The sequence below is a fragment of the Propithecus coquereli genome, unplaced genomic scaffold (assembly GCF_000956105.1).
Source record: "Propithecus coquereli isolate 6110/MARCELLA unplaced genomic scaffold, Pcoq_1.0 Scaffold195, whole genome shotgun sequence".
NCBI lineage: Eukaryota > Metazoa > Chordata > Mammalia > Primates > Indriidae > Propithecus > Propithecus coquereli.
In genome coordinates, this window is record NW_012144411.1 from 1,425,075 (window position 1) to 1,448,610 (window position 23,536).

Below are 23,536 nucleotides of genomic sequence, written 5' to 3' on the forward strand. Positions count from 1 at the left end.
TGGAGTTTTAAGCAGGAACTGTCCCTTGGACTAATTGCTTTTAGCCACAGATGGCACTTTTTGATCAGCTCTCATCCTGTAGTTTGTAGCAGACCTGCCTTGCTTTGTAAAGCAAATCCAAACCTTTAGGTCTGAGAATCGGGGCGCCTTGTGGGATTCAGTCACTACTGTCTTTCAAAGATGCCCTCCTGAGATGAAACAGCTTTCGATATGCAAACTAACACGTTCACATATTCCTTCAAGGCAAAGCTCTGCAAAACTCCTGAGACGTTTCCTGTCTCCAATATATTTATATTAATTCGTGGAGCAACATTTTGTGACTTCGATTTTATAATGCAAGGTTTTCAAGTTAGAATTATGTTTCTATATAAATTAAAAGTGGATGAAATGATTGACTCACAAGCAGTATTCTCAATTAAAACACAAAGTCCACTAGTGCAGCAAAATCTTTTTACGTGGACATATGTGATTAGCTTTTGGCTTGTCATATAGATAGCTTACCAATGATAAGACTTTGTAATGGTTAAGTGTTATCAATTTGACTTTAGTCATATCTGTATACCCAGAATAACTTTACTATTAAAGGACTGACAAGATTATTTCAGACATTTTCATCAATGTAGATCACCATATAATATATTTAGTTACAAGAGGTGTATTAGTATTAAATGAGATACTATGCCATAGCCACTTCTGCCCATTAAGAAACCCAAGCTATGTTGTAGTAAAAACTTAATTCAAGTTTACCGTGTGAATTCTGGTATAAATATTTTTAATTTATTACCTCAAATCTTAGCTGTTGCTTATCTCACCAATGCTTTGGTTGCTTTTATTCTCGTTAAGTCTAATGCTGATGTGTGGAGATCAGTCAGTCTTCATTGTGCCAGCTGCTCAGGTTTGTGCTGTGCTTTGCAGAATCCAGAAGAGCCTCTAGACGCTGACAGTCAAGTTGAGTAGGCAAGATTAATAGAGGAAACAATGGGGGTATAGTGTAGATGTTTTCTCTATTATGCAGTTAAGAGAATTAAAAGCAATACATTTAGAAAGAGAGATAGATACCTTCTGATAAAGTGGTCTAAAGGTCTATTCGATTAAAGTAAAAGTCAAATAATAACATTTGAAACTTTTCTTTTTAAAGACTTCATTTTTTAGAGCAGTTTTAGGTTCACAGCAAAACTGAGAGAAAGGAATAGATTTCCCACATAGCCCCTGCCCCTACATATCACACATGAATAGCTTCCCCTGTTGTCAACATCCCCCACCAGAGTAATACAATTGATGAACCTACATTGACACATCATAATCACTAAGAGTCCATAGTTTATATGAGGATTCACTCTTGGTGGTGTATATTCTTTGGGTTTGGATAAATGTATAATGACTGTGTCTGTCATTATAATATCATACAGAGTAGCTTCACTGACCTAAAAATCTTCTGTGCTCTGCCTATTCCTCCCTCCCATTCCTCTTACCCCTGGCAACAACTGATCCTTTCATTATCTCCATAATTTTACCTTTTCCAAAATGTTATATAGTTTTAATCATGCAGTATGTAGCCTTTTCAGATGGGCTCTTTTCTTGTAGTAATATGCATTTTAAGTTCCTCCATATCTTGTCTTTCCATGGGTTACTAGCTCATTTCTAGGCAACAGAATTGAGACCATGTCTCTATTTAAAAAAAAAAAAAAGTCAGTTAACTGTATTTATGTGGGTCTATTTGTGGGCTATGTATTCTGTTCCATTGATCTATATGTCTGTTCTTTAGCCAATACCACACTGTCTTGATTACTAGCTTTATAATAAGCCTTGAAATAAGGTAGTGTCAGTCCTCAAACTTTGTTTTTCTCATTCAACGTTGTGTTGGCTATTCTGGGTCTTTTGCCTTTCCATATAAACTTTAGTAGCTTGCTAGGATTTTGATTGGGATTGCATTAAATCTATAGATCAGGTTTGGAAGAACTGACATCTTGATAATGTTGAGTCTTCTTACCCATGAACATGGAATATCTCTCCATTTATTTAGTTCTCCTTGTTTATCTTAGTATTGTAGTTTTCCTCATATAGATCTTGTACATACTTTGTTAGATTCCTAAGTATTTTTTTTGGAGGGTGCTAATATAAATGGTATTACATGATTAATTTCAAATTCCACTTGTTCACTACTTTTATAAAGGAAAGCAATTGACTTTTGCATATTAACCTTGTATCCTGCAGCCTTGCTGGAATCACTTATTAGTTCCAGGAGATTTTTCTTGGTCAGTTCTTTCACATTTTCTATATAAATAATTATGTGGACAAAGACAGTTTTATTTCTTCCTTCCTGTATGCTTTGTATTTCATTTTCCTATCCTATTGCATTAGGTAGGACTTCCAGTATGATGTTGAAAAGGAGTGGTTACTGAGTACATCCTGACCTTGTTGCTGATCTTAGTAAGAAAGTGTCTAGTTTCTCACCATAAAATATGATGTTAGCTGTAGATTTTTTGTAGCTATTCTTTATTAAGATGAGGAAGTTCTCCTGTATTCCTAGTATACTGAGAGTTTTTATCATGAATGGATGTTGGATTTTGTCAGATACTTTTTCTGCATCTATTGATAGGATCATGTGATTTTTGTTTCTCAGCCTGTTGATGTGATGGATTGCTCTAATTGGTTTTTGAATGTCAAATCAGCATTGCATACCTGGTATAAATCCCACTTGGTTGTGTTGTATAATTCTTTTTATACCTTGTTGGATTCCATTTGCTAATATTTTGTTGAGTGTTTTGGCATCTATGTCCATGAGAAATATTGTCCTATAGTTTTTTGGGGTTTTTCTCTATATTTTTTTTCTCATAATGTCTTTGTCTGGTTTTTGTATTGGGGTAATGCTGGCCTCACAGAATGAGTTAGTAAGTATCACATCTTCTGAAAGAGATTCTAGAGAAATAGTAGGATTTCTTCCTTGAATGTTAGGGAGAATTCAGCAGTAAGCCCATCTTGGCCTGGTTTTTTTCTGGGGCTGGAGTGTTCTGGTTTTATAAGTTGATTAATTATTGATTCTAAATTCATTTATTTATTTATTTATCTAATTTATTTAATAAATATAAGCCTATTTAGATTGTTTCTTGTTTTCAGTGTTTTCAATTGTTTTCAATGTCATTGATTTCAGCTCTAATTTTTATTATTTATTTTCTTCTGCTTAGTTTGGATTTAATTCACTCTTCTTTTCTAGCTTCCTAAGATAGAAACTTAGATTATTGATTTTGATCTTTCTTTTCTAATATATGTATTCAATGTTACACTCAGTGTATTTTTAAATTCTAGCTTGAACAGTTACTAGTTATGTGACCCTAGGCAAGTTATTTTTTTAACAGCTTTATTGAGAGTCACATGTGAGTCACATATCATACAATTCACCCATTTAAAATGTACAATCTGTTGATTTTTAGTATGTCCACAGAGCTGTAAAACCATCATCACAATCATTTTTAGAACATTTTCATCATCCAATAAAGAAACTCCACAATTGTTAGTAGTCATTCCCCATTTCTCTTCCCTCTCCCTGTCCTCTCCCACCCACCCTCAGCCCCAGGCAATCATTTGTCTAATTTTTTTCCTATATGTTTCTATTCTGGACAATTTTTTTTTTTAATTTTTTACTCTTCTTATCTAACTGTGATTGTATATCCTTTAACCAGCATCTCCCCATCCACTCTCTCCCCTAACCACCCCAAGAATTTGGTAACCACCATTCTAACTCTCTCCTTCTTCGAGATCAGCTTTTTTAGATTCCTTATGTGAGTGAGTTCATATAGTATTTGTCTTTATGTACCTGACTTATTTCACTTAACATATTGTTCTCCCAGTTCATCCATGTTGTCACAAATAACAGGATTTAATTCTTTGTTATTGCTCAATAGTATTTCATTGTGTGTATATACTACATTTTCTTTATCCATTCATCTGTTGATAGGCACTTCCATTGATTTCATATTTTGGCTATTGTGAATAGTACTGCTATAAACATGAGGGTGCAAATTCTTTTCGACATACTGATTTTAGGTCCTTTGAATATATATCCAGGAGTGTGGTTGCTAGATCATATAGTAGTTCTATTTTTAATATTTGAAGAACTTCCATACTGTTTTCCATAGTGGTTGTACTAATTTACATTTCCACCAACAGTGTGTGAGTTCCCTTTTCTCCACATCCTTACTAAAACTTGTTATTTTTTCTCATTTTGATATTAGCCATTATCTTAACAGGTATGAAGCGATATCTCATTGTGGTTTTGATTTGCATTTCCCAGATAATTAGAGATGTTGAGCATTTTTTCGTATACCTATTGGCCATTTGTATGTCTTCTTTTGAGAAGGATCTGTTCAGGTCTTTTACCTATTTTTTAAAGGTATTTCTGTTCTCTCAAGTGGAAGGTTAGAGTGTTTTTCTCCTCCCACATAGAAGGCTATTAGTGGAGTTGGGTATTTTCCTTCCCCCAGGTCAGTTATGCTCTGATAATACCCCAGCAGGTTAAGTTATAGTTATATGAATTTCTACTGAGGACAGGCCTTGTTGAGAAAAGCAGAGTGCTCTGACATATTTCAAAATAGTTCTGTTTTCCCTGCCCCGGCCAGAAGAATGAGGAGATTTTTCTCCAATATTTTACTATGACAATTTGGTTGAGCTCCTGGTGGTAAAACTCACAAAAGTGTTGGGACCCCTGAAGACTGGGTCTCCCTGGATTTCAGCTCTCAGACTGGTCCACATAGAGCCTCCAGCAATTCATCAAGGACAGCTCAGGTTTTCCTGTCCCATTTCTGCTCAGGAGTTTCTTTTCTAGTAAGCCATGAATTCCTGTATCCATCTGCTCTTCTGTCTGTCTTGAGTTACTGATTTTTCAGTCAGTTCACTTTTTTATTTGGTAGGGCAGAGTAGTGACTTCAGGATTTTTATGTGTGGAACTGAAAACCAAAAGACTCCAGAGTTTTTGTTTTGCCAGCAAACTCAAAGAACTTAAATATACTTTCTTTTTCTCTTTGAGATTTCTTACGATATTAAAAATAGTAGGATTTATTGACTATATATCTTCTGATGGAAAATATTAAGGAATTTAATGCCTTAAGAAATCTAGTTAAAAACATATGTGTGTGAGGTAACTTGTGCCTGGCAAATTTTAAGTGGAAATAATTATTTTTAACTTGGAAAAAATGTGTTTGTTCTGAGTTTAGTATATGATGAGGTCTCACTTCAGTTTTATTTCCCAGGTGTTTGAGAATTTCCTTATTTTGTTTGTCGATGTTCTCTTTCAATTATATTTTCCTAGGGCATACTAGAATGATAACAGAAAAGATATTCTACAGTTTCTCTTAAGGAATATGAAGAAACAGTTATAGTAATCTTGTACATTAGCCAGTAGCATTTAGTTAGCAGGAATAGCAACTCATTAAACAGTTTCTGAAATCAAAAATCACATTGGTAATTTTTTTGTCTTATAGTTTTTCACAAGACACACTATAGCTACAAAAAATGTAACATGAAATATTTGCTAGATGCACAAAAATGTAGGTCACAAATGAGTAATAAGTCATACTGTGTGAAAAGCATTGAAAGGCATGAATAATGTTTCAAAAGCTTTTGTCATCTCAGTAAGAACACAGTATGTGTGTGAAACAGTCCTGCAGTGCATGCCTTGGCCTTTAAGAAAAAAAAAGAGGATTGTTATTCACAAATAGTTTGTATGCTATAAATTTCAGTTGCCAATAGTTTTCAATTTATATGTATGCATTACAGATTAAGTTGCAGATTAAATTTATTCTGTTTTTAAATTTTGAATGCTTCAGGACAGAACAAAGGTAATACATGAAAGAGTTCAGGCAATTCCCTAGAAACAAAGGCCAAATCCTAAGTAAGAGGTTTTTTCTCATAACTCTGTGGGGTAGTTTAACTGTGCCAGATTCCAGAGGAACACTTGCCTTCATGTTTTAATCTAGGAATAAAGATTGACGACCCTTTTGTATAAAGCATTGTATCTAGGAGAGAGACAGGGAAGAATGTTGATAATTTCCAAAACTCTAACTGTTGAGAAATATACAGAAAATGGAAAAACAAGAATAACTCAAAGTAGGTTGACTATGTTAAGACTGATTTTAATTTTCTTCTAAAAAATCTAAGGAGTTAAGTTAATGGATTAAGTAAATTCATCTCTAACTTAAAACTGGAAAGCAATTTTTAACTTCATAAATTGTTTTGCATTGAATACAGGGTGAAAACCATTTTGTAGTAATTGAAATTTAGTTGAAATATATCCATATGTTAAATAAATAAATTTTTTACAGTTACAAAGCTTGAAAACAAAGTGTTCTATTTTGAGACATTTCTTAAGTAACACAGAGGAGAAAGATACTTACTCAATTTTTCAAGTAGTCATTAAGCACTTTTTATATGTCCATTGCTAAAACCATAACAACTAATGAGTCAAATGTTTATGTTATTTTTCTTTTTTTTTTTTTTTTTTTTTTACATAGATGGAATTAGACACGACATTAAGTGACTTGGAGGCTGCAGATTTTGCAGAACTGGTAAGAGAAGGAGTGAATTTTAGGAAAGGCTCAATGTTGAATTCTTATTTTATATATCAGTCATTATACTAAATATTTACCAAGTAGACATATAATAATCTTGAAATATGCAACATTAGGCCTCTGTTTTCACACTGACAAAATCTATCTTTCTTCCTTTAAGATTTTCTGCTTAGTTGAAATATTTGTTACACAATGTAGATTATGGTATTAAAAAATGATAATTACAATGGTATCATTAAGAATTGGGCTTTTTGAAGAAAAAGAACTATAGATGTAATATTGATTAAATAAGAACCCCTGTAGGTCTGAATTTAAATTGGAAATATCAGTATAGTTTTTAATCTTTTAAAAAATTATATTTCCTAGCTCTGGCCCATGAAAAGGCCAACAAATAGTGACTATCTCAGCAGTGATAAGCGCCACTAACACCCAGGCTATTGTGTATAAATAACATTTCTCACCAAAGGAACCAGGACTCCTCAAGAAATGCCTCATTCCAGATTTGGGGCTGAAAATGTACAAGATAAGTCTGAGAACATCTTGTCATATCAGAAATATAGGAAGCTTAAAAAATTGCTAGAGTATAGTAGGGCTCAAGTTGTCAGAAGACAACTTGAAAAGGCTCTCTCTTGAGCATCTGTAAGGATAATAACTATAACAGAGTGAAACACATCAGATAAGTTTAAGTCCATGAATTTATAATGATGCTAAAGAAAAAAAAGAAACTGGTCCGCTTTGGAGAATGCTCGGGAACCAACTCGTTTTTGTAAAAACTGGTAAATGAGGAAGAATCAAACATTTATCCTGCCTTTCCTGTCTGAACCATACATATGTCAAGGTTATGAAATAGAGATGGGGGGAGTTTCTCTTTATGGAAGTAGTCTACCTGATGTATTAAGAAAGACTGACACAATTGGAATATTACCATTTTGCAGTACCTCAATGAATTGATGGATCTTGGCAATGGTCATCAATAACTGTTATTATCACAAAAAGAAAAACAGACAGATAGTTTGTGGTTCCTGATGGAAGCACACAAACCACCTATGAAATATGCTTGATGAGGCTTCAATATCTAACTTCCAATTTATACAAAATACCATCAAAAAAGGGGCATGTTAAATAACCCCATTTGGGGGAGAGGGGTTGCAATCAAAATCCAACAAAATCCAGACTGGGCAACACTGCAGGACAGTTTCTTCAACAAATAAATTAGAAAAGAACAGTGGGGTGGTGCAGGGGGAGAAGGAAGAGAAATTGAGAGAGAACCTATAAGTTACAAGAGACTTAACAGATCAACCAAGCGTAATGTATGGACTTTCTTGGATCCTGATTTAAATAAACTTTTAAAAAGCATCTATGAGATAATCAAGAAAATGTAAATGCTAATGACTGAATATTAGATAAGAATAATTCTTTAGATGTGGTAATGGTATTATGTTTTTTTAAAAAGATTTCTACTGTTTTAGAGATACATTCTGAAGTATTTACAATATCTGGGATTGGTTCTGAAATAATTCAGCAGGGTCAGGAGGAAGAAGAGAGGGACAGATGAAACAAGATGGTCATAGTTAAATGCGTGATGATGGGTACAAAGAAGCTAATTGTACTATTCTTTGTTTATATATGCTAGAATTTTCAGTGATAAAAGTTCTTTTAAAAAGTAAACGGGAAGTGAGGAAGTAGAACCCAAAAAGGTTGGGTCATTGTCAAGAAGTTTGCTAGTGAAAGTGGAAAGAGAATGCTAGCTTGAAGAGGTAGATGAGTCTTAACTAAGATCCTGAGCAAATGGAAGGGGGTTTTGTTTGTAAGAATAATGGAAGTTTAAGCATGGTGAATTCTTCATAGGTCATAATGTTTTCACTGATGGAAAATGTGTAGATGGATACTAATCAGTAAGAGAGTTTGGGTATAAAGTATTAAAATATCTGGTTTTTGGAACTTATATCCTACAGGTTTAATTAAAAATCTAATTCCTGCCTTTATAGAACATTATTTTAATGAGCAGTAGAGCTAACAATATTTTCTATGTTTAGAAAAGGATCTATTGGGATTCCTTAGATCCAACATCAAAAGTACAATCCATGAAAGAAAAATAATTAATAAATTGAGAATATAAAATGGCACAACTACTTTGAAAAATAATTTGGCAGCTTCTTAATAACCTAAACATATACCTACCATATGGTTCAGCCATTCTACAGCCATCTGTTTACCTAAAAGAAATGAAAGCATATGTATTACACAAAGACCTGTATACAGTAAAGCAGCTTTATCTGTAATAGCCAAAAACTAGAAATAACTCAAATGTCTATCAACAGGTGAATAGACAAATTGTCGTATATCTGGGCAATGAGATAGGAAAAAAATTGGGGGAGGGGAAGTGTTGATGGAACTGTTCTACATCCTGATTTTGATGGCACTTACACCGCTGTACGCATTTGTCAAAACTCACAGAACAGTTCACAGTAAATTTTATCTTTAAAAAATGAAAATAAGGACCTATTCTAAACTTTTTGCAAAATCAGGTTTAAGATTTAATCTTATAGCCTAACTTTGTATTTTTTTGTGTAGTTTTTTAAAATTATTGTTAAGCTATAATTTACACTAAGTAAATTCTTCTGTGCACCTTTATAGTCAACTCCTCTTTGTACCCTCAATACCTGGCAATCACTGTGTTTTCTGTCCCCGTGATTTTATGTTTTCTAGGATGTCATATAAAGTGAATCATGCAGTAGATAATTTTTGTGTCTGACTTCTTTCAGTTAGCATAATGGATATGAGATTCATTCATGTTGTATCAACAGTTCAATCTTTAATATTACTGAGTAGTATTCCATTGTATGGAGGTATCACAATTTGTTCATCCATTCCCCAATTGAAGGATATTTAGGTTATTTCCAGTCTTTAGTTTTCTTTAGGTTTCTTTGTTTGTTTGTTTTTTTAAATAATTATAGTAATACAGGTCGGGTGTGGTGGCTCACACCTGTAATCCTAGCACTCTGGGAGGCCGAGGCGAGTGGATCGCTCAAGGTCAGGAGTTCAAAACCAGCCTGAGCAAGAGCGAGACTCTGTCTCTACTAAAAAAAATAGAAAGAAATTAGCCGGGCATGGTGGTGCATGCTTGTAATCCCAGCTACTCAGGAGGCTGAGGCAGGAGGATCACTTGAGCCCAGGAGTTTGAGGTTGCTGTGAGCTAGCCTGAAGCCACGGCACTCTAGCCCAGGCAACAGAGCAAGACTCTGTCTCAAAAATAAATAAATAAAAATAATAGTAATACATGCCTATTGAGTAAAGATGCAAGCATAACTAATTATTTAAAGCAAAATGTCCTCCCTCGTCCATCTTACCCACTTCCATCCCTAGGTGTAACTGCTTTTACAGTTACATTCCCACATACAAACCAACACACATGTATATAATTGGAGAGGAGCATTTTAAACAAAAATTAGATCATAGCATATATTTTGTTCTGTAGCTTTCATTCTTTGCTGAGAATGCAAGCCTCAGAACAGAAACTTTTATGCCTGTTCATGTAGATCAATCTTATTTTTTTAACATCTGTATGAGATTCTGTGGTATAACATATCTACTTTAGTTGACCATTCCTCTGTTGTTGAACTTCTCATTATCTCTAATTTTTCTATGTTACAAATCCTTCTAAAAATTCTTAATTCTATTGATTGTTTGAGCATTTCCATAGATTTCTAGAAGTGGAATTACTCAAAGGGAGGGTGTATGTGTTTAGTTTTTTTTACATACCATTCAGTTGCCTGCAAATAGGCTGTACCAACTTGTGCTTTCAAAAGTAGTATGTGGTAGTATTGGATATTTTCGATGGTGTATAGTGGAAGTTTTTTGTCTTAAAAGACTTGTTTTCAGAAATCCCTCATAGAGTAACAAATTTTATGTTCTATTCTTAGATGTCTCTAATCAACAGTGACTTATAAGAATCAAAAATAAGGTTGTTCTCAGTCAAATAAATATATAAGCATATTATATTTCACCCTAATACTCTGCTATATTGATTTCTAAAGAAGGCACTATCAAAAGTTTAGTTACTAAAGAATTTCATTTCCATTTTAACTATTATAGCTCAAGTGAGATTTTTTTATTGCAAAAAAACAAATATATAAATCTACTGTGAATTTTTCCCCCAGTCTGAGGATTACTATGACATGAGGCGGCTGTATACAATTTTGGGGTCTTCTCTATTTTACAAGGTAAGTTGAAGCTTGAAATCTTTACAGATGTCCAACTGCTGTATAAACAGACCTAAAGTAAATTTCCTCAAACTTTTACAAACATGAAAAATACATTTATCTCTTTTCCTCTGAATGTAGGTACCATAAGATTAAGATCTTAAAACAAGACTTGTACCTACATATTTATAAATATAGTAAATATTTATGGTCTTATTGCATTCTACAGTGTCTTTAAATGTGCGAAGAAGAAACAATACTCAAAGAACCAAGTGTGTAAGAGAGAAGAACAATACTTCCTTGATTTTGTTTTGCAATAGTATGCTTTTTATTCTATCTTCAGATGTAACCGCGCATCTTTTAAGTAAATCTTTTAATGTTTAGTTGACTTCCATGTAAAGCAAATTAAACATCAAATGAATTTAAGTATTTTTATTTTTAAAAATAAGATCCTTAAACACCATGTAAAACACATCTAACAAAGAATCGGACAGTACAGAATGGTACACAGTGAAAAGTCAGTCTCTCCCTACCCTGACCTCTACTTCTCCACTTTCCATCCTCAGAATTCACTTCTTTGCCAAACTCTCAACCTATTCTACACAAAAGTGGTCTTGCTTTGTGCTTAAGTCTACCTGTTTTGTCCCTGAAGTTATCATTTGATCTCTGGTTTGACTTAAGGAAAAAACACTTATTTTTGCTACATCTTCATTTATCTCATTTGAAACTAGAATATTTTAAGCCAACTGAAGAAGTGTTTATAAAACTCTTAGAAATATATTATGGGATTATTGCTTTGTACCACTGGTTGACTTTTGCTCTTTGTGGTTACATTCAAGGGTTATTTGATATGCAGCCATTTGCCTAAGGATGATCTTATTGATATTGCTATATACTGTCGCCACTATTGCCTGCTGCCTTTAGCAGCAAAACAACGAATTGGTCAGTTGATAATATGGAGAGAAGTGTTTCCTCAGTCTCACCTCCAACCTCCTGCAGACTCAAATACTGAAGTCTTTCAGGAACCTGAAGGGAGATATTTTTTGTTAATTGTTGGCTTGGTAAGTTTACCTTGGCTTCTTGGGATTTTTCTTTCTTTCCTTTTTTTTTGGCATCTATTGACTATCTAAATAAATACACAAAAAAATGCTCATTTAAAATTATGAGTATGTCTAATACCACTATTGAAGAACATATTATATGCCCTTTTACTACTTTTGCATTCACTTAATACTCATGGAGGAATATTAATAAAATCTAGGAAAAGATTTTAGCAAGTTCTTAAGGTCTTTTGTTGTCTTTTCTATAGGGGTTTTATCTTTTGGCTCGTTTTGGAAAATAGAGGGAGACATGAAAAGAATATAGAATCAGGATCAGAATAAATATGTAATTGTAAATGAAAGGACTTCCAATAATTAAGGCTTTTGCTAGCTATCTTAGTTAGGGAATTCCATGCGCAAAGAGAAGTGGTTGATGCTATATCAAGATAAGGCAATGTGAGATTGTTTTCAACTGAGATTAAGAAGCATTGATAGTAACCAAGAAGGAAAAGGGTGGGAGGAATTTTTAATAATCATTATGTAATTATGCCATATGCCCATATGTCTTTAGTATTCATAAATTTGTACATGTATATTATATGTAAATATTTTAATGGTAGCTAAACCTATATTAATAATTTTTTTTCTTATAGAGACATTATTTGTTATGTGTACTGTTAGAAGCTGGAGGATGTGCATCCAAAGCTATTGGGAATCCTGGACCAGACTGTATATATGTGGATCAGGTCAAAACAACTCTTCACCAGCTGGAAGGAGTAGATTCTCGCATAGATGAACGGCTGGCGTCTCCTCCAAGCCCCTGTTTGTCTTGTGCTGACTGGTTCCTTGCTGGATCGCGTGAAAAAACAGATAGTTTGACCACTTCACCTATTCTCAGTAGGCTACAAGGTACTAAAGTAGCAACCTCTCCAACATGCAGAAGAACCCTTTTTGGTGACTATTCCTTAAAGACACGTAAGCCCAGTCCTTCCCGAAGCAGTGGAGGATCTGACAATGGTTGTGAAGGTGGAGAGGGTGTTGGCCTTACCCTCCATACTACACCGGATGCAGTACAGAAGCAAAGAGAATCTCAGGGTGCTGATGGTTCAGAAGAAAGTGGGGCCTTGCTTAAGGTGTGTGTTCATTCAAGTGTGTACATTCTGGGAGCTAAGCTGTCTCTCCAGTCCTTATTTTATAATTGTAAGAAAATGTTTTTGATGGCATATCATTCCTTATTTGAAATGGTCATTGTTTCAGACACTGTTGGTAAACCAATTATTTAGAACCCAAAAGAAAAGAAATACCAGGTAGTAAGACAGGAGCCCCTTGACGTCCAGGATATCTGTTTAACAGTACTTATAATCTTACTTTCCATGTTTATCTCTCTTCTTTCTCTATTTACAATGATATCAGAGAACATCCTAGCTGTGGGGCATTTGGGGGGCTGATCTGACCAATAAAATGTTCTGCAGAAACATGGAGAAAATCAGAACCTTAAATGTACGTGTGTGTGTGTGTGTGTGTGTGTGTGTGTGTGTGTGTGTTTGTGTGTTATCCTATTTTTTATAGATGAGGTGTTGGTTTTTTTTTATCTGCACCTCTGAAGTTCTGATGCCCATACTCAAAGATTCAAAATGTAACTATAAAGCAAAGAGGATGTTCATTTTTCAGATTACTTATCATTTTTCTTGATTGTTTTCCATGAAAATACTATAAAATATCCAAATGATTATCAAAATAATTGCTTTGGGAGGCTTTGTACTTACTCTAGTGATTGTGTTGTTTTTCAAAACATTTTGAAACTTGTCATTTGGGTGGATGGAGGTGATGCCAGACAAGGCATGAAAGAGGAAGAATCTGAGAAAGGGCATAAATAAAATATGAGATTCTAAGTGGCGTGGTATAAACAACCATAGATTCAATCTCCTTCCAAACAATAGAGCGTTCTTGGAGCCCTAAGTGGAATGTAGTTAGAAAGTACTCACATCAGTGCCATACCCATTATCCCAGTCAGTGAAATTGGTAGGAAATACAGTCAAAGAGGATTTGGATAGGTTTAAGAATTGCAAAGCCATGAGCAACTCCCAAGAGAAATTGAGTTAACCTTTAAGATTCAACCATTCAACAAATGTTGCTTGAACACCTACTACGTGCCAAGGGCTGTGTTACACAAAGGAGATACAGAGATGAATAAGACACAGCCCCTGACTTTGAGGAGTGCAGAGTCTAGAGAGGGAGACAAGTATGCATACATATAAACTTGGTAATGGCTCCATAATAGCTCTGGTAGGAGGTTTTCAGGGAACACCATCATGCCCTTCCATGACATGGCTCTGGGATGCCTGTTAGCAAAGGATAAGCCAAGAAGTACAAGTTAGCATTGAAAATATTTAAAACAAGCATTGCAAAATAGTAAATAGTTCTTAGAAGGATTTTTGGTTTTTAAATTATTTCTGCTGTTTGATTCCATTCTTAGATATAAACCTTAACTGTATTTTACAGGTCACTAAAAAGAAGTCTACTCTTCCAAATCCATTTCATTTGGGAAATTTGAAAAAGGACCTTCCAGAAAAAGAATTGGAAATATATAACACAATGAAGTAAGAAATTTCCTTACAATATTCTTTTTCACTTAAACTCTGTCTTTGGGGAAATTTTATAATGAGAAAGTACAATTCCATAACATATAGAGATTTTATTCAACAAATGGAATTATGATATATCTTACATATCAACAGTAATATCTATGGTATTTCCGTAATATTTCATTACACATATAGGAAAACGACCATATTAGTATTATAAGAGATAAAAACACACGGTAATATTTCAAAATGTGAAAGTCCCCCTTTATCTCTCTTCCACAAATAACCTCCCTTTTGAATGTCTAATATAATTTTTAAATTTAAAAATTTTAATTAAAATTTAAATTAAATTAAAATTTACTGTTTTTAGACTCTCTGGTGGATGCAGTGGTGTGCTGCCCAGTGACCCCTTAGCCCAGCACTTAGGAGTGATGGCTGCTAATGCCACACAGCTGCATCTCTCCCCGGCTGTGTCCTCCATGGAAGTTTGTTGACTCAGCTAAAGTTACACTCCTCTCTGGGAGTAGCCCACTTCTAATGACTAATAGATAAGTGAATACAAAGGCTTGGCCCCTTGCCTAAATTCAAGACGACTCTGAAAGGCCATCGAAGCTTCAAAGTTCCCAGTGGAATCCACTGAACCGCTGTTGCAACTGCAGGACAGTTGAGCTGCTCCCTCCACGCCAGCCTGCTTTAGTCACACCGCCCCCCACGGCTGTTTTTCCCAAGAGTGCTTCCTAATAAACGTCCTCTCTGCCTATCTCCCTTTCAGAGTTTGGGTCCCAGGGAACAGGTCCTATAACACCCTCCTTAGGAAACAGGTGAAGCCTCAAACTTACATTGAGTAGGGAATTCTGAAGTGAAAGGAACTGAGTGTGGAGAGAATGTTTATCAGCTTAAATTGTCTGTAATTATTATACCATGAAATGCTATGTATTCACTTCTTATGTAATTATTATGTGGTGACAAGCAGGTCTGAGTGAGCCTTGCCCAATATTTAATTATGACATCATGTATGGGAACCACTGGCGTAATAAATTCAATTGCATACTTTCATTAATATTTGAACAACTAGGCACTTACAAATGGAATTCATACACACACACACAAAGAAGGGTAGAGCTATCACCTTCTTGATCACTGAAACATTTTACAAGTTCAAATATATATGTCACAGAGTTGTGAGGAAATTCTTTTTTTCTGAAGTCAGGGCAAAAATAAGATAACTTGTCTGCATAAAATATTGGAAATATAATGTGTTAAAATTTGGTATTTAATGCCTCGAAATACAAATGTTTAATTTTTAGTTAAAAATGGTTTTTAGACAAATCGGAACAAAACCTTTTATGGAACCCTAAAGTACCTTCACGAAACCCTAGGCTTCCACTTAACAAAAACTACTGCTCTGAAATTTTATTACCTCCATATCAGATTTTTAAAGTATGTATGTTATTTTGGCATTATCTCTAGTAAAAGGAAACTCTTTTTTTGAGTTCAGTGGCTTAAGTATAAATTCACATTTGGTATATATCGTAGGCTCTCTTATTTTAAAAAATGCTAAAAACATATGTTTATTCTCATTATTGACATGAAAAGGTGTTTTCATATTATATAGTTTATTTTAAAAGCATGATATAAAACAGGATAAACATATTATTGTGATTTATATGTACATATTTTTTGTAAAGTCAAAATATATATTAAAAATAATGCACATGAAACATTTCATTCAGTAACCAAATCCTATCCATCCTGCATTCTAATCTTTCATGAATCCATTCAGCTCCTATTGATACTGCTTAGTTCAGGGTTCCATTTTTCTCTCACCTGGCTTGATTGCTGCAGCCTCCCATCTCCCAGCCTACCCTGAATCCATTCTCTACTGCAAGGGTAACCTTCCTGAAGAACAAATCTGACTTTATCTGCCATTTGTACAAATCTTTTGTCTGCCTACTGAGTAATTGCTTATTTAAAGATTTTTTAACTTTTAGTTAATACATACTGAGTGAGTTTATGGTTTTCAAAAGCTAAACTTGCTTGTTGTGGTTTATTTTTGAGAGAAAATTTAAAAAAATAATGAAAATGTAATTCTAAACCCCTTCATAAGGAAACTTATTAATAGTTCTTTTGTAAAGAATAATTTCTGTTTTGTACCTTTTCTTGAATCTGAAGACCTCCAGATTAAAACATATGTTTTAAATTATCTTCCTTTTTGAATAACCATAATTCCTTTCATCTTAAATTTTTATTTCTAGAAAGAGATCAGTTACCAGTTATTAATGAGCCAGCTACCCTATGGAAAAGTGAGAAAAGAATTCGTAGATGATCTCCTTCCCTCCCTATTCTTGGTCTCAAAAGAGAACACAAGTCCGTAAATCAGTGATAAGAAGTTTATTTGGATCATGTTGTCTAATTAACAGTTTAACAGGAATTTAATCAGCATGGATGATTTAGGCAGTATGTAAGCTAAGAGCTGAAATATGCCTTTTCCTTGCCTTTGTGCTTATGGCTAGAAAAAAACAACTGAAGACATTTTTTAGTACAGAGAGCCTTTATCATAGAAGGATTAGAACAGTGCAGCTTCAGTGAATGAGATGCTGGTGGGGAATTTTTGTCCATATATTTAAAGGCTGCCAATCAGAAGAGAGAAAAAAGCAAGATATTGTAGAGCAAGCTTCAGAGTCAGTTAGGCTCTGCCACTTGGCTATGTGACCTCTCAAGCAAGTTAATCCATATCTTCTGAACCCTGATTTTCTCATGGTTAAAATGAGGATAGTAATAGATAATATCTTGCAAAGTCAGTATGAGAATGAAGACTAAGGTATTTTAAAGCACCTACCCTGGCACATAGAGGGCATTCAGTATATGGTAACTATTATTGTTATCTTGTTGTAACTGTTACTGTTGTTCTTTAGCTCTCCTTACTACTGGTAGAAATTAATAGTATTTAAAGGTTCTGCTGGCCTGCAATTAAATAGAAGAGGAAAAGTTGGGGAGTAAAGGAAAAATGAAAATAGTAAGAGAACATAGGAGAAAAGGAAAATTGTAATGATGAGAGGTAGTAGAATGCTACCAGTTTGCCATGGTATTATAAAATATTAATCCAACTTTGCAGTTGATAATAGTAATTTTGTTTTTCTTCAGAACCATCAGTTTGACAATGATGGTAAAAGACATTAATGCTAATAACTTAAATGTGTTTAGTTTGTTGGAAGTTATTTTTATATGTGGTCCATGCTAGAGTGATACCTTGTTTATGGCTTGTAGTTAACTGGGCCAAATATGAGCTGAGTTATTCATTACCAACTGTGGAAAAAGAAGAGTTTAGCCAATTTGGATTGTTTAGCAAAGGGATGATTAAGTTACTTGCAAATGATTTTGTGTTTATTTATCCTCGCATAACATGTAGTATTTGCCTCCATTAAGGGAATTAATAACTTTCACCTTAGCCTATACTTCAGTTAAGGACAAAGAGGGAATTAAATGTTTGGCCCAGTTCCCCATTCCTAATTGTACTGCTAATACTATATTCTAGATAAAAGATTGTAAGAAGTCTACAAAATTAAAAATGAAGCAATATTTTTACATTTACTTATATTTCTTTTTTCTACTCTTTCTGTTTTTTTTCATTTCAAGATTGACATCTGGTCCTGAGAACACGCTTTTCCACTATGTTGCCTTGGAAACAGTGCAAGGAATCTTTATTACTCCTACCCATGAAGAGGTGGCACAGCTAAGTGGCTCTGTTCACCCTCAGCTAATAAAGAATTTCCATCAATGTTGTCTTTCCATTCGTGCAGTTTTCCAACAGACATTGATGGAAGAGGTAGGGCACTGCTGTAAATACAGTTTTCTGTCAGCTTAATATCCATATCTGTAAGCATTCTCTCTACTCTCTAATCAATATGTCCAGCAATGTCTTTGTCTGATTGGGTTTTTTTTTGTTTGGCACCCAATCTAACTTGGGTGCCTAAAGAATTATACTCACAATACTTCAAAGCTTTGTTTCATAATGTTGAATTTAATGTCCTGAATTACTATTTCAGGAAATGGGGGACCTGTATTTTCTATAGAAAAGTAGAATAGGGTAGTTTGCAGTATAAATTAACCCCCTACATTTGATTTCTAATGACTCAACCATTGCTTAATCAATAATATCTACCAATTGGTTCCTAAAGTAACTGTGATAATTCTTTAAGTATTCAGCCAACAGCATAAGGTATTTTGGAACATAATGGGTTCACGTACAACCAGAGACAAATGCTATTTTAAATGTTTCAGCACTTGGTTGGTTGCTTGCTTTTCAATTCAAGATGAAGTTCTATTTAATACTGTACCTGCTGGATAAGTAGTAATGCTATATATAATTACAATATCAATTAGATTGTTTTAATGGCAGGAAAAGATATATGTTGACTTCTTGGAAAGGATAAACGTACAGAGGTCTACTTGTGACATCATATAACCAAAAATCTCTCCAAAAATTGTTAATAATATATATAGCAATACATGTGTTAAGGATGCCAAATTTGGGAAGAACTTGGGTTTAAAAGAAGATTGGGCTGGGAATAAAGAATCCTGGAATGAGCCTCAACTCTTCCTATTTCTTCAGCTCTAAAGTGAGTGAGCTGAATTATGTCATCTGTCGGAGTTCATTCAGCAGTAAAATTCTGCCTTGTAGAATTTCAAGTTCCCAGAAGTTGTTATCTGCAAAAATGTTATATTTGACCAGATGTTCTTATGTGCTTTTGGTTCTTACGCTCCTTTTCCCCTATTTAACATAACTGATAGATTCTATATGGGAATATTTCATTAACTTATTTGATAATATTTAGTAATATAAATGAGTTTTCCCCATATTATTTAAATATTGAGGTATCTACTCTGTACCGAATACTATTCTGGGAGTTGGGAATACAACGGTGGACAAAACAGACAAAGTCCCTTCCCTTATGAAGTCTGTTTTCTAATGGGGGAGACAAATGAATTAGTAAATAGTATGTCAGGAAGGATCAATGTCAAGGAGAATAATAAAACATGGTAAGAATAAGAGGTGGGAGTTACTATTTTAAAAGGTCTCTATGATCATATCAAGCAATATTTGAACAGAGACCTGAAAGAAGTGAGGAAGCATGCCATGTGGCTCTCTGGAGATAGAGCTTCCAGAAGACAGGAATAGCAAGTGCAAAACCACAAAGGTAGGAATGGCTGGGAGAGCACTGGAGTGGCCTGAGTAGGCAGGAGAGTGGAAGGAGATCAGATCACAAAGGTAGCAGGGCCAGACCATGCATGGCCTAACAAACTATGAAAAGGACTTTGGGCTTTGTTCTGAAAGAGATGGAAAGTTCTTGCACAGTTCTGAGTGGGGGAGGGTCATTTTTTTTTAAAGGATCACTCCGGCTACTATGGGAAGAACAGGCTGTAGGGTAGCAAGGGTGGAGGCAGGGACCAGTTAAGAGGTTGTTGAAATTCTCAAAGCAAGAAATGATTATGGCTTCTGGATTCAGGTTATATTTTGAAGGGTGAACCAAAATGATTTGTTGATTTATTGGGTAAGAATTATGAGAGAAAGAGAAGAATCAAGGATGACTCTACTATTTTGGCCTGAGCCTTATAAAGTCTTTATATTTTAAATGAGTCATTGTTTTACTAATGCTTTGATCAGTGGGAAATTTAGAGATTATACATCAAAGGAAGAAAAACTACTGCTTTAAATATGTGTGTTTTAAATTTATGACAGAATCATCTATTCATTTAGAATACCTTTATTAAGTACCTACTATGTACCAGGCACTGCTGGTTTTAAAAAATACAAAGATGAATAGTATTTTGTCTCTGTTTTGAAAAAAAAAAGCTTATAATTCTCTATCTTCTGGGGAAGACAGACCTATAAACTACTGCTATAATATAATATAAATACTAATAATATAGGACTGTGGGTAAAGTGTTTCCTGAAAGAGTCAAGGGACACTTTATCCATGAAGTCTCCTTTAGGGAGATGGTATTTAAACTATTAAGGAAGAATAGAAATTTTCCTGCAAGTAAGAAGAATGTCATTGCAGGCACTTAAGTATTAGGATCAGCCAATTCAAATCAATATGTGAAAACATTTTAAAGTAACACTGATAATGCTAGTTAATACTAATAATACCTATTAATTTACAGAAAAAGAAAGCACTAAATGGTGCAGATCATTCAGATTCAACAAATTCAGTGTTGTCTTTTAACCCTGTGAAAGAACATGGTGTGTTGTTTGAATGTTCACCTGAAAATTGGACTGATCAGAAAAGAGCACCACCAGTTACAGCTTACTGGGTAGTGGGGTAAGTGGGAAGAAAAGTATTTGAACGTAAAGTAAAAATGTTAGAAAAGTGAAAGAAAAATAGTAAAGGAGATTAACATTTTAAAATGTAGGCACAGAAATTAATCTAGCTCTTGAATTTTAATATATTTTAGAATTTAATTTGCTAAGTAACTCCTTTAAATCCTTCCCAAAGACTTTTTCTACTAAAAAAAAAAAAATTGTTCTATTATATTACAAAATTATATTAGTAATACACTAAAAGAATAACACCACAATTTTTCTATTTCTTTCCATCCTTTACTACTTCCTTCTTTTCTTCCCTCTCTCTCCTTGCTTTTTCTCTTTCCTTCCTCTTCTCTCTTTCTTTCCTTCCCCACTCTCGGTCCCCACCACAACACCATGCCCAATCAGGCCCCTGCCCCTCTGTTTCCATCTCCTATCAACCTCCTCCTCCATCTGCTGAGCACCAGCTACACTGGCACCAATCAAATCTTGTTTCTCCTGTTCCTTCTGTGTGGGATATTCTACTCCTTAACCTTTCCATATCTAGCTCCTTGATATATACCAGTAGTAATGGGTCATCTCCTTAGAGAGGATCCATGATCTCTTTCCCCATTAAAGGGGCTACCCAGTTATTCTCTATATCATCCTATTATTGTTTCTTTTCTTTTCTTTCCCCCTTCACTAGAATGTCAGCTTCATGAGGTCAGAAATTGCATCTGTCTTGTCCACCACTGGCACCTGCAACAGCACCTGGCACATAATAGTCACTTTATAAATATGTGATGGTTTAGTAGATGGAGTTGTGCTTGGCAAAATGTGGTGGTGGGTGGATAGGTGGGTGGTATGGCAAACACAAAGATGGAGACATGGTCATTGCCTCCAGGGGCCTTACATCTGGCCTTATAAATATGAATTATGCTCAAATATCTATATATTTATAGATCTATATTATAGATATATACATATAAATATATATGTATACATATATAAATATATATGTATACATATATATAAATATATGTATAAAATGAATTAAGTGATAAAACCAAATGCTAAAGGAATTTTGAGGGGGGCAGATTTTAAACAAGGATTACAAAGAAAGGCTTAAAGATTCCATTTGATCCTGTTTAGAAAATGAATTGGATTTGGGTAGACCATTCTAGGAAAGGAGAATGGGATGAACAAAGATCCAGCAGTGGAAATCACAAGGCATGGCAGTGAGTAGACTGGTTTGCCAGGATGTTAAAGGAATGGCATATACAAAGATAAAGTGAAAGATCAAGCTGGAAGCTAAGTTAAGACCACTGCAGAGAGCCTTCACTGAAGGTTCTTTTGAGCTACAGTAATATTTGGTGGAGGAAAGGGCACCAAGTTGGGTAGGAGTAAGGTTACTGGACACCTACCATGTGGTATTAAGATGTATGAAAAACACTTTACAAGTCCCTTTTGTAAAGAGATTTAGAATCACCTGATTACTTGTTAAAATCAGAAATGCTTGGGCTCCACCCCAGACCTACTGAATCAGAATCTATGGGAGTAGGAATCTGTAGTTTTAGTAAGCTTCTTTGTGATTATGATGTGTAACCAACCAGGCTTGGGAAACCTCAGTATAAGCTTAACCCCATGTAGTGTGATCAGAGTGGTACTATTGGAAGATTAAGCTGGGAGCAGCCAATGGAACGCTATGGACACAAGAGAGACTAGAGATGAAAAGACCAGTTAGGCACAATGCAGGCGTACAGTGGAGCATTAACTATGTTCACAGCAATTGGAACAAAAGAAACAAACGGTGTTGAATTATCATGATGCAGATGTATGTAGAAGAGAAATGTAAGAAAGTGAGACAGAATTGTCCCCAATTTAAATAGTTCAATTTATATATATTAGTACTGATTAAATAGATTAAAATGTTAATTCTTTAAGAAAACCAAATAAAATTTTAATGTTAATCCCAATTCAATACTATCTGCAAAAAGAGCTATATGTTTAATAAAATAAAACATTAGAATGCAAATGGCAATAAAATAATACCTACTGTGCTTAAAATGATGCTAATGCTATTGGCTTTATTGTAATAATAATGACTGGACTTAATATTTAAAAACTGAGTAGTATGGTAATACATATAAAATAGGATTCTTATACTCTGAAACAATAAAAATAATTGACCTAAGGCATGTATGATTTATTAATATTTAGAAATCAATCTAGCTATATTCCCCCTACTATAGATTTAGATTAGTGGTTTGTCAATTTACTACTGATTCTTTCAGGAACAAAAAAATAAAATAAATTGAAGGGTTAGGGTTTTTTTTTTTTAATTTTTTTTGTTTGTTTTAATTTCTGAAATGAATGTGTTTTTTTCTTCTGCAGGAGACTCTTTCTTCATCCAAAACCTCAAGAACTTTATGTCTGTTTTCATGACTCAGTAACAGAAATTGCCGTTGAAATGGCTTTTAAATTATTCTTTGGATTAACCTTGTAGCTGTGTTTTCTTGATGCACAGAAACACATGCATATAACATCAAACTGAATTGCTGTTTGAATTGTTAGAATTGCCAAGAGTGATACACAAAGAGATAAGGTTTAACTTCTTTTCACCTTTCAATATTGAACATAATATTGTTAAATATTGAGATGAAATGCTGTTGGAATTGATGCATTAAATCTTAACGTAATATTGTTAGACTTTTGAGAAGATACTTGATCAAAATATAAAGGAGGGGATTCTTAACTTATTGCTATTTTGCTATATAATGTTAATTTATTGACTAGTTTGAAATAATGTGAAGTGTTTTATATAAAATTAATATAGGAAATGTTTATTTTGGAAAAATAC

At 34.2% G+C, this 23,536-nt stretch overlaps 1 protein-coding gene across 1 annotated transcript in view; it reads left to right on the forward strand.

Annotated features, from left to right (window-relative positions):
- The window catches only part of INTU (inturned planar cell polarity protein), a 67,077-nt gene extending 43,541 nt beyond the window's left edge, over window positions 1-23,536 (forward strand). The window contains exons 9-16 of the mRNA XM_012643287.1: window positions 6,507-6,560; window positions 10,724-10,786; window positions 11,605-11,826; window positions 12,459-12,938; window positions 14,308-14,405; window positions 18,027-18,216; window positions 20,556-20,713; window positions 23,071-23,536. Of these exons, the coding sequence (XP_012498741.1) occupies window positions 6,507-6,560; window positions 10,724-10,786; window positions 11,605-11,826; window positions 12,459-12,938; window positions 14,308-14,405; window positions 18,027-18,216; window positions 20,556-20,713; window positions 23,071-23,182 (1,377 nt within the window). The 3' untranslated portion in view covers window positions 23,183-23,536. The remainder of the gene's footprint in view (window positions 1-6,506; window positions 6,561-10,723; window positions 10,787-11,604; window positions 11,827-12,458; window positions 12,939-14,307; window positions 14,406-18,026; window positions 18,217-20,555; window positions 20,714-23,070) is intronic.